The 15,590-nt window shown below is 37.9% G+C and overlaps 1 protein-coding gene across 3 annotated transcripts in view; it reads right to left on the bottom strand.

The window, feature by feature from the left end:
- Positions 1-15,590, bottom strand: part of Sec16 (Secretory 16) — a 753,833-nt gene that overhangs the window by 607,055 nt on the left and 131,188 nt on the right. For all 3 annotated transcript variants that reach the window (XM_067137541.2, XM_067137539.2, XM_067137540.2), the window contains exon 5: positions 5,062-5,851. In XM_067137541.2, coding sequence (XP_066993642.2) covers positions 5,062-5,851 — 790 coding nt within the window. The remainder of the gene's footprint in view (positions 1-5,061; positions 5,852-15,590) is intronic.

The raw sequence follows: 15,590 nt of genomic DNA on the forward strand, positions 1-15,590 counted from the left end.
GGAGATTTGAACTGATTGTAGGTTGGTCAAGATTGAAAATATAAATTTAAATTAATTGTGTTTTAACTTGGCAGTTCTATTCTGGTTAACTTAAAATGTTCAAAACTAAAAATAAAATGAAACGGATCTTCTTTTTTCTTGAGAAGGGGTGATATTAAAACTGGAGCTTGTTTGACCCACGATTTTTATTTTCATGTTCTTGACGTAACTAATATTTAAATGTGTTGTCGTGCACAAGTGGAGATTCAAAAGCCGATTGTTGTAGGTAGACTGGTCAAAAACGTTGTGAATGAGACTGTTAGCGTCTTGACTTTGGGTCTCATGTAACGTCAAGGATATAATATTTAGCTGTTTCATAGTTTTAGGCTGCTGCTTATGTTTGTATATATTGTATATAATGTATATGTTGTATATAGTGTATATATTGGTATGTTTATATCGGTTAAAAAGGTCCCAAACCTTGACCTAAAGGTTGTTTACAGGCTGAAGATGCCCAAAATAATGGGTGAAACATGTACCTGACCAAATAAGTCTACATAAAATCATGTAGATAATAACCACATTAAACGTGGAAAGTATTGAATAGGTGGTTTTTTTATTAAATTATCCTTGATATCTATGCCTAACGTCTTCTTCAATACGGAACAATAATGAGAGTTGTTACTTAAAACAGTCTGCCGCAGACTATTGTATTTATTTTATGAAAGCCATTTTAAAGTATGTTTAACGTGTTCCTTTGTACATAACGAAACATCAGAGAAAATGTCACCAGCCTGTGCTCAGAAAGCACTTGAATATCCTCTAAAAGTTATGTTCTGGGATTTTAACCTAGAAGAGGCTAGGACCTTTAGCCCCTGTTAAGGGTATGATGAACAGTGATCAGTACATAGAAATCCTTCAAAGGAAGATAGTGCCCGAATTACAAATACTCTCTCCAAATGGCGATAGAGTTTTTCAACAAGACTGCACCACGTCACACATCCAAGAAGGTGAACAAATACAGTAAAACCTCGTTAATTCAAAGTCGCTGGGACGCAAAATCGGACTTTGAATTAACTGCCAACTCTTCATTCAGAAATGCCAACCCTTGCCGCATCAAAAAATATTCTAAGACCTGTACTGCATGCAATTAACCTTGATTCAAAGTTTAAACCTTTGAAATGCCATGGAAAAAAACTATTTCCAAAATGTATCTAATAAGGTGCATTTACACTATTCAAATTCACAACACAATATTCACTTGGATAACTCACTGAGAAACATAACCTCACGCAATTAAAGAAAACAAAAGCATAATTGGACGGTGTTATGCATGACTTGACCAAGCGCCAAATTGTCATTTCGAGATATTGACGTGAACGCGTTTGTTAGCATATAAATTCGAGTCGTGAATGAATTGGCAGATTTCTTTCACCATAAGAAGGGCTAAGGTCAGTTCTATTTACAGACCAATCACCAACTGCATAGCAAGTCATTAAGTGTCTGATTTTCCATAAAATGTCGCTTAGTCAATTTTAAATTTCTGAAGTAATTCATTCTTTCTGTTTCGCATCAACTGACCAAATGACAATTTTGTCGGTTGGTCATGTGATGCATATTAATGTTATGCTTTTACTTATGTTTTACATTGGGGTTTGTTACTACGGAAGGGTAATAATCTAGGTAAACAGACGTATAAATAGTTTTATGAGTAATGTTGAACAAAACTTTTGTTTATTATTCTACAATACCGTTAGCATACATACAAAGAAACATATTATCCACACTATTACATACTGACATTTTACAGATGGGTTTCACTTATGCCGGTCTATCTACTTGATATCACTAACAACAGAAACTGAAATAAACTTCAGAATGTTCAATCTGACACAGGAATGGGAAGTAACATCAGCTTCATCTAAGTTTCCTCTTCAACAATGAAATCAAGTTCCTGGCAATCGAATCCATCAATATCGTCTTCAATACCCGGATGACATTTACATGAACAAATGTATTCTCTAAATTCTTTGGGTTCTTTAAGATATCCCCGCTGTGTGATATAGGTTTCATTTTGAACACATTTCATCTTCCTAATTCTTCGATTCAGAAATGGATATTTTCTTTTTCGACCTTTTCTTGGTCTCCCTTCTCCCAGAGAATCAATATTTTGAGCTTCCAATATCTGAGATTCTTCATTCATCGGCTGAGGAGTTGAATAATGGGTCTGGCTAGCCGCATAATTAGAGATGCCGGAGTCTAAAACAACATGTTCATTAGTAGCATTACTATCATCGAAACTAACGTCTGTATGGGAATGAGAGAAGCGATGTTCGTCCAGTAATACAGGAACGGACTGCTGTTGATCTTCAGACCGTGTATTTACCTGTAAAACAGAAACACTATATTGTGGAGTAAGAATGTATTTCTTCCTAGAAAAACCTTACCCGACTCTAATCTACAGTATCTGCCTGGCAATGCTATAGGATATGATGGTGTTTCTTTTCCATTAACTAAATCGTACTTACCTTCAACAATGTTGTTGCATCCATTCTTCCCTCAACAAAGTTTAAATCACTAGAGCATCTCAGTTTTAAATCTGAATAATCATCCTGAAGATTGCTAGTCGTGGCTGTATTACACCTCAGAACAGTACTTTGGGTAGCATGACAGCATTTCATTGGACTCAGCTCAGTCAGACTGCTGGAGAAAATGACATATTTTGGAGATTCGTAAACGGGTGTCGCAATAGCTGGTGTCTGTGGATGTAAATCCGGCTCATCTTCCTGCGTAATGAGAAGAGGATATAGAATGGTGAAACTGTTTGAAAAACAATCCATAAGTAACATGTATTTGTCATGTATGCTAGTGGTACTGTGATATAGACTGAACAACTAACCTGTAATAATGTTTGCAAGTAGATTTCCTTCCTTGCTAACTCGACGATTCGATGGGCCCTTGAGGAAGACCTAAAGTGATCCATGCCGAAACAGAAGTGAATAGTGTTATTAAGCACTCTCAAAATAATTTTGTTGATATGAAGACGGTAGACAATCACGGAGAAACTTCACTGTTGTCACAGGAATAAAAAGGCGGGAAAGAACAATACGCATAACATGACCAAGCGACCGCCAAATGTCGTTTAGTCAGGTGATGCAAAATTCAACTGCATGAGAGTTTCTTTGGTCAGTTGATGCAGAAATATCTTCAGGCGATATTTAGATTGGCGCATGGTCCTAATCGATTTATTTTCGATATAAATGATGTTCGAGAGTACGAATATTTTTTTCCATGTAGTTTGAAGCCTCGGCTACCAGGTGGTGTAGATATCTCGAAAATTGAGAATTGGCGCTTGGTCAAGTGATGCATAACACAGTCCAATTCAAAGATGAGGAGAAATCTAAGCTGGCTCCCCTGAGCAAGTCCTTTATTCATTGGATTACTGAACTGAATGCATTTTAGATGTCCTGTACTTGCACGGAAAGTACCCGATGCTCTTAAAACATCGTGGTTTATTGAACATTCCTATGATGAGGGGAGAAAGTCCCTCACTTCTGTCTGCATTCGAACACAGTACAGTGACTCCCTATCCTTGTACGATTTCCCGCCATGGTACTTATCTCGTAATTCAGAAATGCAAACCCTTGCCGCATCACAAAACCATTAATGCAAGCAATCACCTTGATTCACAGTTTGAACCTTTCAAATGCCTTGGAAAAATCTATTCCCAAAATGTATCTAACAAGGTGCATTTATATTATTCAAATAACGCACTTGAATAAATCACTGGCAAACATAACCTCACGCATCAAAAGAAAGAAACAAAAACGCACGATTCAAAGACGAGGACAAATTATGCTAGCTCCCTTGTTCAAGTCCTTTATTCATTAGATTGCTGTACTAAATGCATTTTAGATGTCCTGTACTTGCATGGAAAGTACCCGACAGCCCTTAAACTTCGTGGCTTATCGAACTTCCCTATGGCGAGGGGAAGAAGTCTCTCACTTCCATCTGCATTCGGTGCAATGATTCCCCCTTGTATTGTACGATTTCCCAGCTGGCACTTCCCTCCTATAAAACCGTAAGTCCGTTTGGGCTCGGCATTAAGAAAACAATGCAGTTTCATCAGCATTGCCAATATCCGGTGCGGACGAATTGATTATATGAACCATACTTTTTCACCAACTGTCGGCATTGCCGGTTTTCGCGGATTCTGCTTCACTGCCTGCTAAGTGATAGTATGGTGTTCCTTAAAACACTGAATACAAAAGAATTACGAATCTATTCGAAATTAGCAAATATGAAGCATACTGCAGACACACCAAAGTGAGTGAAAAGACTGAAATCTACCCCAGCACGTTCCGGAAAACGCGTTCTATCATGACGCGGATAAATTTCTAATTTAAATTACTCTGGAAAAAAAACACTGTTTTTTTTTTTAATATAAAGGCAGTTTGAATTAAAAGTCTGAATTTCGGTAAGGGGACCGACATTATTCTTCTAATTACGAATTATCCGTATTTCGAATGAAACAATTTAAATAACATGCAAAACCGTACCTCATGTTTCCGGAAACGAGAGCTTCTATGAATTAGGCGGGACTTTGAATTAACCGATTTCAAATTATCGAGGTTCTACCGTACTTTGAAGAGAACATTTAAGTTCCCCTCTGACCCAGCAACTCACCCAGTATCAAACCCAAAAATTTAAGAGTCGTTTGTGAGAAGAGAATGGCAAAACTAGATAGATCAAGGGAAGTGAGCATGATATGTTCACTTATCATGGTGTAATTTTACGATGAGGATATACAGAATATTTGCATAAAATTGGTGGAATCCATGCCAAAGTGTGTCGCTGCAGTTTTCAAGAACAAAGTATTATGAAGAACAAGTATTAAGGTATGATTTTCTGTAATTGCAGAAGTGATTTTCAGTAGTTTTTATGACTTATTATGAGAACACTTCTCTGTATCTTGTTCGGAATAATTATTTCCACTAATAGAGTGACATGAAAACATTAAGAAAGATTATGTACCTGGGAGTTACCACAAAAAATAAAGTGAAAGAGTGGACAAGCACTCACACTGCACAGGAGAGGGTGTCAACTGAGCACTGGTTCCCTGACTGCCAGTGATGTCCATCTCATCTTGTGCAACTCCTGTCACTACTCGGGGTTCCATTGGAACTGAATCAATCGGTTGGAATGATCCTGCAGGTAGTGTACTTCCAGTAGCCAAAATGGTAGTGCTGTTTCCTTGACTTTCTGGACTACTTGATTCTCCAGGAACCATTCTTCTCAGTCCTGGAGGTGGAATTTCATCTAAGACACTTCCAGCAGGCAAAATTGTGTCATTCGTGTTTCCTTGATCTGGGCTTCCTACAACAGTATCCTCTGTTAACCGTCCAGGAACCATTCTGTGAAGTATGATATCATCTGTACCAGCACTCTGATGAGAAGGATTAGACTGAGTATTCTCCTGTATTACAGGCATCTCATTTTCAGTGAACTGGCCTGGAATCATACGATGTAGGCCTGGTGGTGGTGTAGATACATCCTCATTGACACTGCTACCAAGCTGATTTGGATCTTCAAGAGGTGCTCTGGCAACATTCTCCTGCTCAGTCTGCTGACCTGGCACCATACGATGCAAACCAGGTGGTGGTAAAAATGGTTGTGACCGATGGTAATGCGAATTATCTCCAACTTCTTGCACATGTCCATGAACTTCCATATCGTCATCTGGCAGCTGACCTGTCTCCAAATACTGATTTCGCTCAGGTCCACAGCGAGGAGCAACCTCCTGATTCTCTGGTGACATGCTGTATATAGACTGTTGCTGACTCCAAGAAATGACAGGGCCTCGAGCAGAGTCCTAAAAAATAAAAAATAATAATTAATAAATAAAGAAATAAACAACACACATGTAATTGCTATTGCACAATATTCTTTGCTAATGACTGAAATGAAAAACAAATACATGATCAAAACATTAATATGATATGAGTACAATTTTCTATAAAGAGGAAAAGAAATAAATATGGACTGGAAGCTAGAACAATATGTGGTAGAAAACAACTGGAGGGAATGGAAAGCCCCTCAACTCCAACTATGATAGAAGAGAGTGGGATAAAAAGGAAGGAAATAAAGAAGAATTGAGGATACATAATCCATTGCAACCTCGATTAATTATTCACATGCACATGTGTGTGTATATTTACAGAAGCCACTTTTTGCACAAATGAATGTCTGAATGTTCAGTAGTTCTTGCTCAGTCCTTAACTGCTAACCAGATTACGATAAACGGTGTATTTCCGGCTACATTGGAAATGCCTGAATATCTGCACATCACAGTTCTTCCCTTCCTTTTTTTTTTTTAAACAATTTGCTTAAAGTCGCACTGTCACATATAAGTCTAATGGCAACAATGGGGTAGGAAAGGGCTTGCACGGGGAAAGAAGCAACTTGCCCTTAATTAAGGTGTGAAAATGGGAAACCACGGAAAACCATCTTCAGGGCTGCCAAAAGTGGCAGTTGCCATTTGTGTAATATCCCTTCAAGGCTGATTATAATTCATGTCATTAATTTAACACTGTTAAAATTACTTTCAGGTGAACAACCATCGCCACTGAAATCACTTTTATCAAAAAATTCACTTTCTCCCCTATCAAATTCATTATTACACTCACTGTCAAGCCATAGCTGTCATGTCTGTTTACAAACAAATGGATGACAATCTTTTAAAAACTTCTTTCAACTTTAAGGAAGTTTATTCCTCTCTCAAAAAGTTTTGAACTTTTTGGAGTATATTAAAATCGAGTGACACATCTATTGCCTACATGCGTTTAAAAATTTGCTGGAAAAAGTCGGCTTCTGGTTCACGATAGACGTATACGGAATGGTTCCGTAAGTAGTTGCCAATGAGTTAAGCGTGTGTAGACGTTAGCAACATCTCCTGCAATGACACTACCAGAATCCAGTGGACTTCATGCCTAGGATTGTGGCCGACAACATGAATGTTACCATGAATAAAAGGCAAAGTATAATCAATCAAGTAAAAACATTAAGGCAACCCATTCCCAAAGAAATTCTATAAGAGTACCCTACGTCAACAGAGGAGATCATGCTCACTGACTGGAAACACAGTCAGCACTGTACAAAATGGCGCTGAGAGCTAGACGCGTATAAGTGTGCTCCGCAACTCACCTGCCTAAATCTCAAGACAGCTAGCAAGTCGTAATCGCGAGTGAGTGTAATTCGAAAGTGTATGCAACTATGACCCTCAAAGAAGTGAAGGAAAGAATTACAGGCTTCGAAAAGCAAATGGCTCAATTCCAAGCCCGCCTGGAGGAAGCCATGTCTGCTCCCACCGGCAGTGCTACCAACCCCAGCGATGTTCTGACTGTGCTCCAAGCGGACTTCCGAACTTTTCAAAATTCTATCTGTGCTGAACTCTCTGTTCTGAAAGACAATGTTGCAGATGTCGAGAAAAGACTGGAAATTCAGGAGGCTCGGAGTAACGAAGCGGAACAGTACAGTAGGCGTAATTGTCTCCTTCTGCACGGAGTGAGTGAGACGCCTAATGAGGACATCTATGGAAAGGTCATTGAAACTTTCCGCGATAACCTGAAAATCGAACTGTCCCTGGACTCCATCGATCGCTGTCATCGACTGGGATGCCAACGTAGATCGACTGCGGACGTAGTGACCGAGGGTAATCGGCCTATCATAATAAAATTCCTCTGCTACCACCAGCGGGATCAAGTTTGGCGCGCTAAGCGACAGCTGAAAGGCTCCAAACCACTTATAACTGAATCCCTCACTAGGCTGAGAAAGGACATCTTGAATAAGGCACGAGACACTTTTGGACCACGCAACACATACAGCCAAGATGAAAGGATAATCATTCACGTATCCGGCAAGAAATTCCAAGTGAACTCACTAACGGAATTACAATCATTAATCAGGCAATATGGTGAAAGCAACAATGTGCATTCTGTGTAGTTTATTTATTTTTTATTTAGTGCATAGTTGTGTGTGTGTGTGTGTGTGTGCGCGTGCGTGTGTGTGTGTGTGTGCGCGTGTGTGTGTTTGTTTGTGTGAATCAGTTGGCCACTGTATGTACGAGGAAATTAAGGTAAGCCACATGTTTTACATTCCTTTAGCATGCTTGAGTTGAGAAGTGCTATTGAAAGTCCCCCTCCTTGCTCCCTCCCTCACCCCTCAGCACTCCTCTGTAGGACAGACACCCCCCCCCCCTCACTCTCCCTTCACAGCCCTTTCACCGGAACATACGTCTGGAAGGACACGGCCTACCTCTGACCGTTCCTCAACACTTTCTCCTTCCTATTCTACCCACACCATTCTAGAGAAGGAACTGATGTCATTTAATCGCGCCCTGTTGTGTGCGTATGTCAACAGCCAATCCATCGTTGCTCACCTTGACGAACTGAAGATGATATTTGAAGACAGTCCAATTCATATCGCTGCTGTAAGCGAGAGTTGGCTCCGTAGTTCGATTCCCTCAAGCATGGTTGACATATCAGGCTATGATATTCACAGGCATGATCAGACGAACAGACGAGATGGTGGGGTTGCCCTATATTGTAAATCAATGCTCAAGAGTAAAGTTGTTCACACATCTACTCCTGCTGTAAAAACGGCTCCTATATTTATGTTTGTAGAGGTGCTTGTCAATTCTGTAAAAGTACTTGTAGGTGTAGTACATAGGCCTCCTGACGCAGTGCGAGATTCCATGACTTAGAAGACAGCTTACTGAGACTGCTACCATCATACGAGCACCTGATACTTTTTGGAGACTTTAACACCAATTTATTAACTCTGAACAACGACACCTTACGACTACAAAATATTTAAAAATCCTGTGACATGACTATATTTACCCCTTAAACCCACCCACCACGTCCATACTTCCACTATTTCCGCTGATACATTCATGGACCTAGTAATAACAAATAACCCTCAAAAAATCCTTCACCACGGTCAAGTATCTATTCCTGGCATATCTAAACATGACCTCCTATACTTAGCATACTCTCTTCGCGTGCCGAAGTACTGACCGAAATATGTAACGTTTAGATAGATGGCTCATGTTTGTGGGTTACTGTAGTCACGTCCTAGTTCGTGAACCATGGGCAACGGCTGAGTGGCCTAGTAAGTGGTCCTGAGAGTCGGGATACCAGTTGCTATGGAATGGGAGTGGGCATCTCGGACATATTCTGAGTCGTGGTCCTCCTTGTGCTCAGGCGGCTAGGACTATACAATCCACTGGTGGTCCATAACCCGTTAGAGGAGAGATCCTCACTTGGACTATGTGCAAGTAGGGCAGCATCCTGCTTCATGAATCGACCGAGCTCAGAACATTTTAAGCAAGCCTCGGACCTATGGGAGTAACGGAGTCCCACTCCCATTTGACAGGCGAGGGACTCCTTGGAAACAACTTGGCGAACGAAATGGAATTCGATGGGGAGCTATCAATATTAATGGGGCTTATGGAAGAAAGAAAGTAGAACTGGCTGAGTCAGCAAAGAGGATGCATCTGGATGTGCTAGGAGTAAGTGATATTCGGGTAAGGGGAGATAACGAGGAAGAGATAGGAGATTATAAAGTGTACTTGACGGGTGTTAGAAAGGGAAGGGCAGAGTCTGGGGTAGGGCTCTTTATCAGGAATACCATTGCACGCAACATAGTTTCTGTTAGGCACATAAATGAGCGAATGATGTGGGTAGATTTGTCAGTTGGAGGAATTAGAACTAGAATTGTATCCATGTATTCACCATGTCAGGGTGCAGATGAGGATGAAGTTGACAAGTTTTATGAAGCATTGAGTGACATCGTAGTCAGAGTAAACAGCAAGGATAGAATAGTGCTAATGGGCGATTTCAATGCGAGAGTTGGGAATAGAACTGAAGGATACGAAAGGGTGATTGGTAAATGTGGGGAAGATATGGAAGCTAATGGGAATGGGAAGCGTTTGCTGGACTTCTGTGCTAGTATGGGTTTAGCTGTTACAAATACATTCTTCAAGCATAAGGCTATTCACCGCTACACGTGGGAGGCTAGGGGTACCAGATCCATAATAGACTATATCTTAACAGACTTCGAATTCAGGAAATCTGTTAGGAATGTACGAGTTTTCCGGGGATTTTTCGATGATACAGACCACTTTCTGATCTGTAGTGAACTAAGTATCTCTAGGCCTAAGGTAGAGAAAGTGAAATCTGTCTGCAAACGAATAAGGGTAGAAAATCTCCAGGACGAGGAAATTAGACGGAAGTACATGGATATGATTAGTGAGAAGTTTCGAACAGTAGACATTAAGCAGGTTCAGGATATAGAAAGTGAATGGATGGCATATAGGGATGCTGTAGTAGAAACAGCCAGGGAATGCCTTGGAACAACTGTGTGTAAAGACGGGAAAAGGCGAACATCTTGGTGGAATGATGAAGTGAGAGCAGCTTGTAAACGTAAAAAGAAGGCTTATAAGAAATGGCTCCAAACAAGGGCCGAGGCAGATAGGGAGTTGTATGTAGATGAAAGAAACAGAGCGAAACAAATAATTGTTGAATCCAAAAAGAAGTCATGGGAAGATTTTGGTAACAACCTGGAAAGGCTAGGTCAAGCAGCAGGGAAACCTTTCTGGACAGTAATAATCTTAGGAAGGGAGGGAAAAAGGAAATGAACAGTGTTTTGAGTAATTCAGGTGAACTCATAATAGATCCCAGGGAATCACTGGAGAGGTGGAGGGAATATTTTGAACATCTTCTCAATGTAAAAGGAAATCATCCTGGTGGTGTTGTGAACAGCGAAGCTCAAGGGGAGGAGGAAAATGATGTTGGTGAAATTATGCTTGAGGAAGTGGAAAGGATGGTAAATAAACTCCATTGTCATAAAGCAGCAGGAATAGATGAAATTAGACCTGAAATGGTGATGTATAGTGGGAAGGCAGGGATGAAATGGCTTCATAGAGTAGTAAAATTAGCGTGGAGTGTTGGTAAGGTACCTTCAGATTGGGCAAAAGCAGTAATTGCCCCTATCTATAAGCAAGGGAACAGGAAGGATTGCAACAACTATCGAGGTATCTCACTGATTAGTATACCAGGCAAAGTATTCACTGGCATCTTGGAAGGGAGGGTGCGATCAGTCGTTGAAAGGAAGTTGGATGAAAACCAGTGTGGTTTCAGACCACAGAGAGGCTGTCAGGATCAGATTTTCAGTATGCGCCAGGTAATTGAAAAATGCTACGAGAGGAATAGGCAGTTGTGTTTATGTTTCGTAGATCTAGAGAAAGCATATGACAGGGTACCGAGGGAAAAGATGTTCGCCATACTGGGGGACTATGGAATTAAAGGCAGATTATTAAAAGCAATCAAAGGCATTTATGTTGACAATTGGGCTTCAGTGAGAATTGATGGCAGAATGAGTTTTTGGTTCAGGGTACTTACAGGGGTTAGACAAGGCTGTAATCTTTCACCTTTGCTGTTTGTAGGTTACATGGATCATCTGCTGAAAGGTACAAAATGGCAGGGAGGGATTCAATTAGGTGGAAATGTAGTAAGCAGTCTGGCCTATGCTGACGACTTGGTCTTAATGGCAGATTGTGCCGAAAGCCTACAGTCTAATATCGTGGAACTTGAAAATAGGTGCAATGAGTATGGTATGAAAATTAGCCTCTCGAATAGTAAATTGATGTCAGTAGGTAAGAAATTCAACAGAATTGAATGTCAGATTGGTGATACAAAGCTAGAACAGGTCGATAATTTCAAGTATTTAGGTTGTGTGTTCTCCCAGGATGGTAATATAGTAAGTGAGATTGAATCAAGGTGCCGTAAAGCTAATGCAGTGAGCTCGCAGCTGCGATCGACTGTATTCTGTAAGAAGGAAGTCAGCTCCCAGACGAAACTATCTTTACATCGGTCTGTTTTCAGACCAACTTTGCTTTACGGGAGCGAAAGCTGGGTGGACTCAGGATATCTTATTCATAAGTTAGAAGTAACAGACATGAAAGTAGCAAGAATGATTGCTGGTACAAACAGGTGGGAACAATGGCAGGAGGGCAGTCGGAATGAAGAAATAAAGGCTAATTTAGGAATGAACTCGATGGATGAAGCTGTACGCATAAACCGGCTTCGGTGGTGGGGTCATGTGAGGCGAATGGAGGAGGATGGGTTACCTAGGAGAATAATGGACTCTGCTATGGAGGGTAAGAGAAGTAGAGGTAGACCAAGACGACGATGGTTAGACTCGGTTTCTAATGATTTAAAGATAAGAGGTATAGAACTAAATGAGGCTACAACACTAGTTGCAAATCGAGGATTGTGGCGACGTTTAGTAAATTCACAGAGGCTTGCAGACTGAACGCTGAAAGGCATAACAGTCTATAATGATAATGTATGTATGTATGTATGTATGTAATGTTAGATACTTTAAAAGGATGAATTTAATACAACTGAGACAAGATGCACAACTCTGCCCCTGGTATGACATAATGATGAAGAGTGACATTGACGAGAAAGTGGAAATATTTAATTCCCATTTACGTAAACTGTACAACAAACATGCACCAAAGCATTCTGTGAGAGTAACACGTCCACCCTGCCCTTGGCTGACTGCTGATGTTAAGACTATGATGAAAGAATGAGACGCACTACTCCGACGCTATAAGCAGACTCAACAAGCTGACGTACATAAGCAGTACCGTGTTCTTCGAAACCGAATTAAGCTTGTAATTCGTAATAAGAAATTTAAGTATTTCCTGCATTTAAACAAAAGCATTAACACTGGTTCCATATGGCGACAACTTCGGTCACTGGGTATTGGCAAACCACTTGCGAAGCATACTGATCCTGAGGTGTCCCTTGACGAGTTGAATACATATTTCTCCACGGAATGTCTCACTCCTCACACGACGACAGTACAAAACACCATTGACAATATATTAAGGCAACAATCCCCAGTCCGTCCTGTATTTGAATTTGATACCGTTACAGAGTATGAAGTAAGAAGGGAAGTTAATTCAATAAAATCTCACGCAACAGGAGCTGATGAAATTTCCATTTCATTCGTGACTTACATAATCGACATAATATTGCCCATTTTTACACATTTACTTAATACCTGTCTCACTTCAGGCAAAATCCCAATTAAATGGAAAGATGCACTCATTGTGCCTGTCCCAAAAATCTCTCCTGCAAGCAATACATCGGACTACCGACCTGTCTGCATCCTCACAGTACTTTCTAAGGTTCTGGAGAAGATAATGCATAAACAAATTGTTAAATACTTGGAAAAACATTCTGTACTTGATCCCTTACAGTCTGGTTTTAAGAAAGGACACAGTACTGCAACTACACTAATCAAAATCACGGATGACATTAGACGGGCTATGGACGAACGAAAACTGACTATACTTATCCTTTTAGACTTTAGTAGTGCGTTTGACACTGTAAATATAGACATATTGTTAGCTAAGTTACAAAAACTTCACATGGCTCATTCTGCTATTCAGCTCTTGAGCTCATACCTCAAAAACAGACGACAGCGAGTTGTATCAAACATGAAGACTACAGAATGGAGGACTAAGCTATCTGGCATTCCCCAAGGGTCTATTCTTTGACCTCTTTTATTCTTAATCTATATTAATGACATTTCTGCTCATCCGAACGACTGTAACTATCATCTTTATGCCGACGATCTTCAGGTATACTCACACTTTAAGGTGTCCGATATTGACAAAGCAATCCACCATATGAACTCAACTTTAAATTCAATTAGCTCGTATGCTAAAGAGAACTGCCTATTAATTAACCCAAAGAAAATGCAAGCAATCATAATAGAACAATCTAGACTTTTAAATACGCTAAACATCATACAACAGCCTAGTCTCATGCTTTGTGGTGAAGCTATACTTTTCAGAAGTCTGTAAAAACCTAGGCATTGTCATGAATGACACATTAAACAGGAGTGACCATATAACAAGTGTCTGCAGAAAAGTATATGCATCTCTTCACCCCCTAAAAATGAAACAATCCATTCTTCCAAAAAGCATGAAAATAAAACTTATTCAAACTCTCATTTTTCCAATAATTTATTACTGTGATGTCGTATTAGCAGAACAAACTATGAAACTTCAAAGGGCAATGAACTCTTGCATACGATTTATATTTTCTTTGAAATTTAGGACACATATTTCCCCTTATTATGAGAAGCTATCCTGGCTGAAAATTGATCAACTAAGGAATTTACATACTGCGACACTAATTTTTTGACTTCTGAACGACTCTACACCTGAATACCTATCCTCACCGGTTAATCATTCATCTGTATACAGCCACTCTTTCCAAGTGTCTGGGGCAAGGCTATGGAACACACTCCCTGTCAGAATACGTAATAGCACTTCAACAGTCTCATTTAAATGGTCTTGTCGAGATTTCCTCTTAAATGCGTGACCAGCTTGTATGAATGTTAGTGTGTATGAGTGCAAGCGTGATTTAGAACTATTCTTAGGTGATATAGATGTAGATAGGCTAGATAATTTTAATCATTAAAAATAACAATTATAATCTGTTATAATATTACTCCATAAATTTAGGTAGCTCCTAGGACCTGTTAATGTTATTTTACCAAAGTATGTGATTATGCACTGTTCGTAGTGGTTAAGTGTAAGAGAGGACTGTGAGCCCTAACTTTGCCACATACAAAGGCATAAAGTAAATAAATAAATAAATAAATAAATAAATAAATAAATAAATAAATAAATAAATAAATAAATAAATAAATAAATAAATAAATAAATAAATAAATAAATAAATAAATAAATAAATAAATAAATAAATAAATAAATAAATAAATAAATAAATAAATAAATAAATAAATAAATAAATAAATAAATAAATAAATAAATAAATAAATAAATAAATAAATAAATAAATAAATAAATAAATAAATAAATAAATAAATAAATAAATAAATAAATAAATAAATAAATAAATAAATAAATAAATAAATAAATAAATAAATAAATAAATAAATAAATAAATAAATAAATAAATAAATAAATAAATAAATAAATAAATAAATAAATAAATAAATAAATAAATAAATAAATAAATAAATAAATAAATAAATAAATAAATAAATAAATAAATAAATAAATAAATAAATAAATAAATAAATAAATAAATAAATAAATAAATAAATCAATAAATCAATAAATAAATAAATAAATAAATAAATAAATAAATAAATAAATAAATAAATAAATAAATAAATAAATAAATAAATAAATAAATAAATAAATAAATAAATAAATAAATAAATAAATAAATAAATAAATAAATAAATAAATAAATAAATAAATAAATAAATAAATAAATAAATAAATAAATAAATAAATAAATAAATAAATAAATAAATAAATAAATAAATAAATAAATAAATAAATAAATAAATAAATAAATAAATAAATAAATAAATAAATAAATAAATAAATAAATAAATAAATAAATAAATAAATCATCCTAGAAGTAGAAATGCAGATACCAGTCATCAAAAATTTACCACGCCTGCAATGGAGTTTTTCCAAAGCTAACTGG

This window comes from Anabrus simplex, chromosome 1 (genome assembly GCF_040414725.1).
Source record: "Anabrus simplex isolate iqAnaSimp1 chromosome 1, ASM4041472v1, whole genome shotgun sequence".
NCBI lineage: Eukaryota > Metazoa > Arthropoda > Insecta > Orthoptera > Tettigoniidae > Anabrus > Anabrus simplex.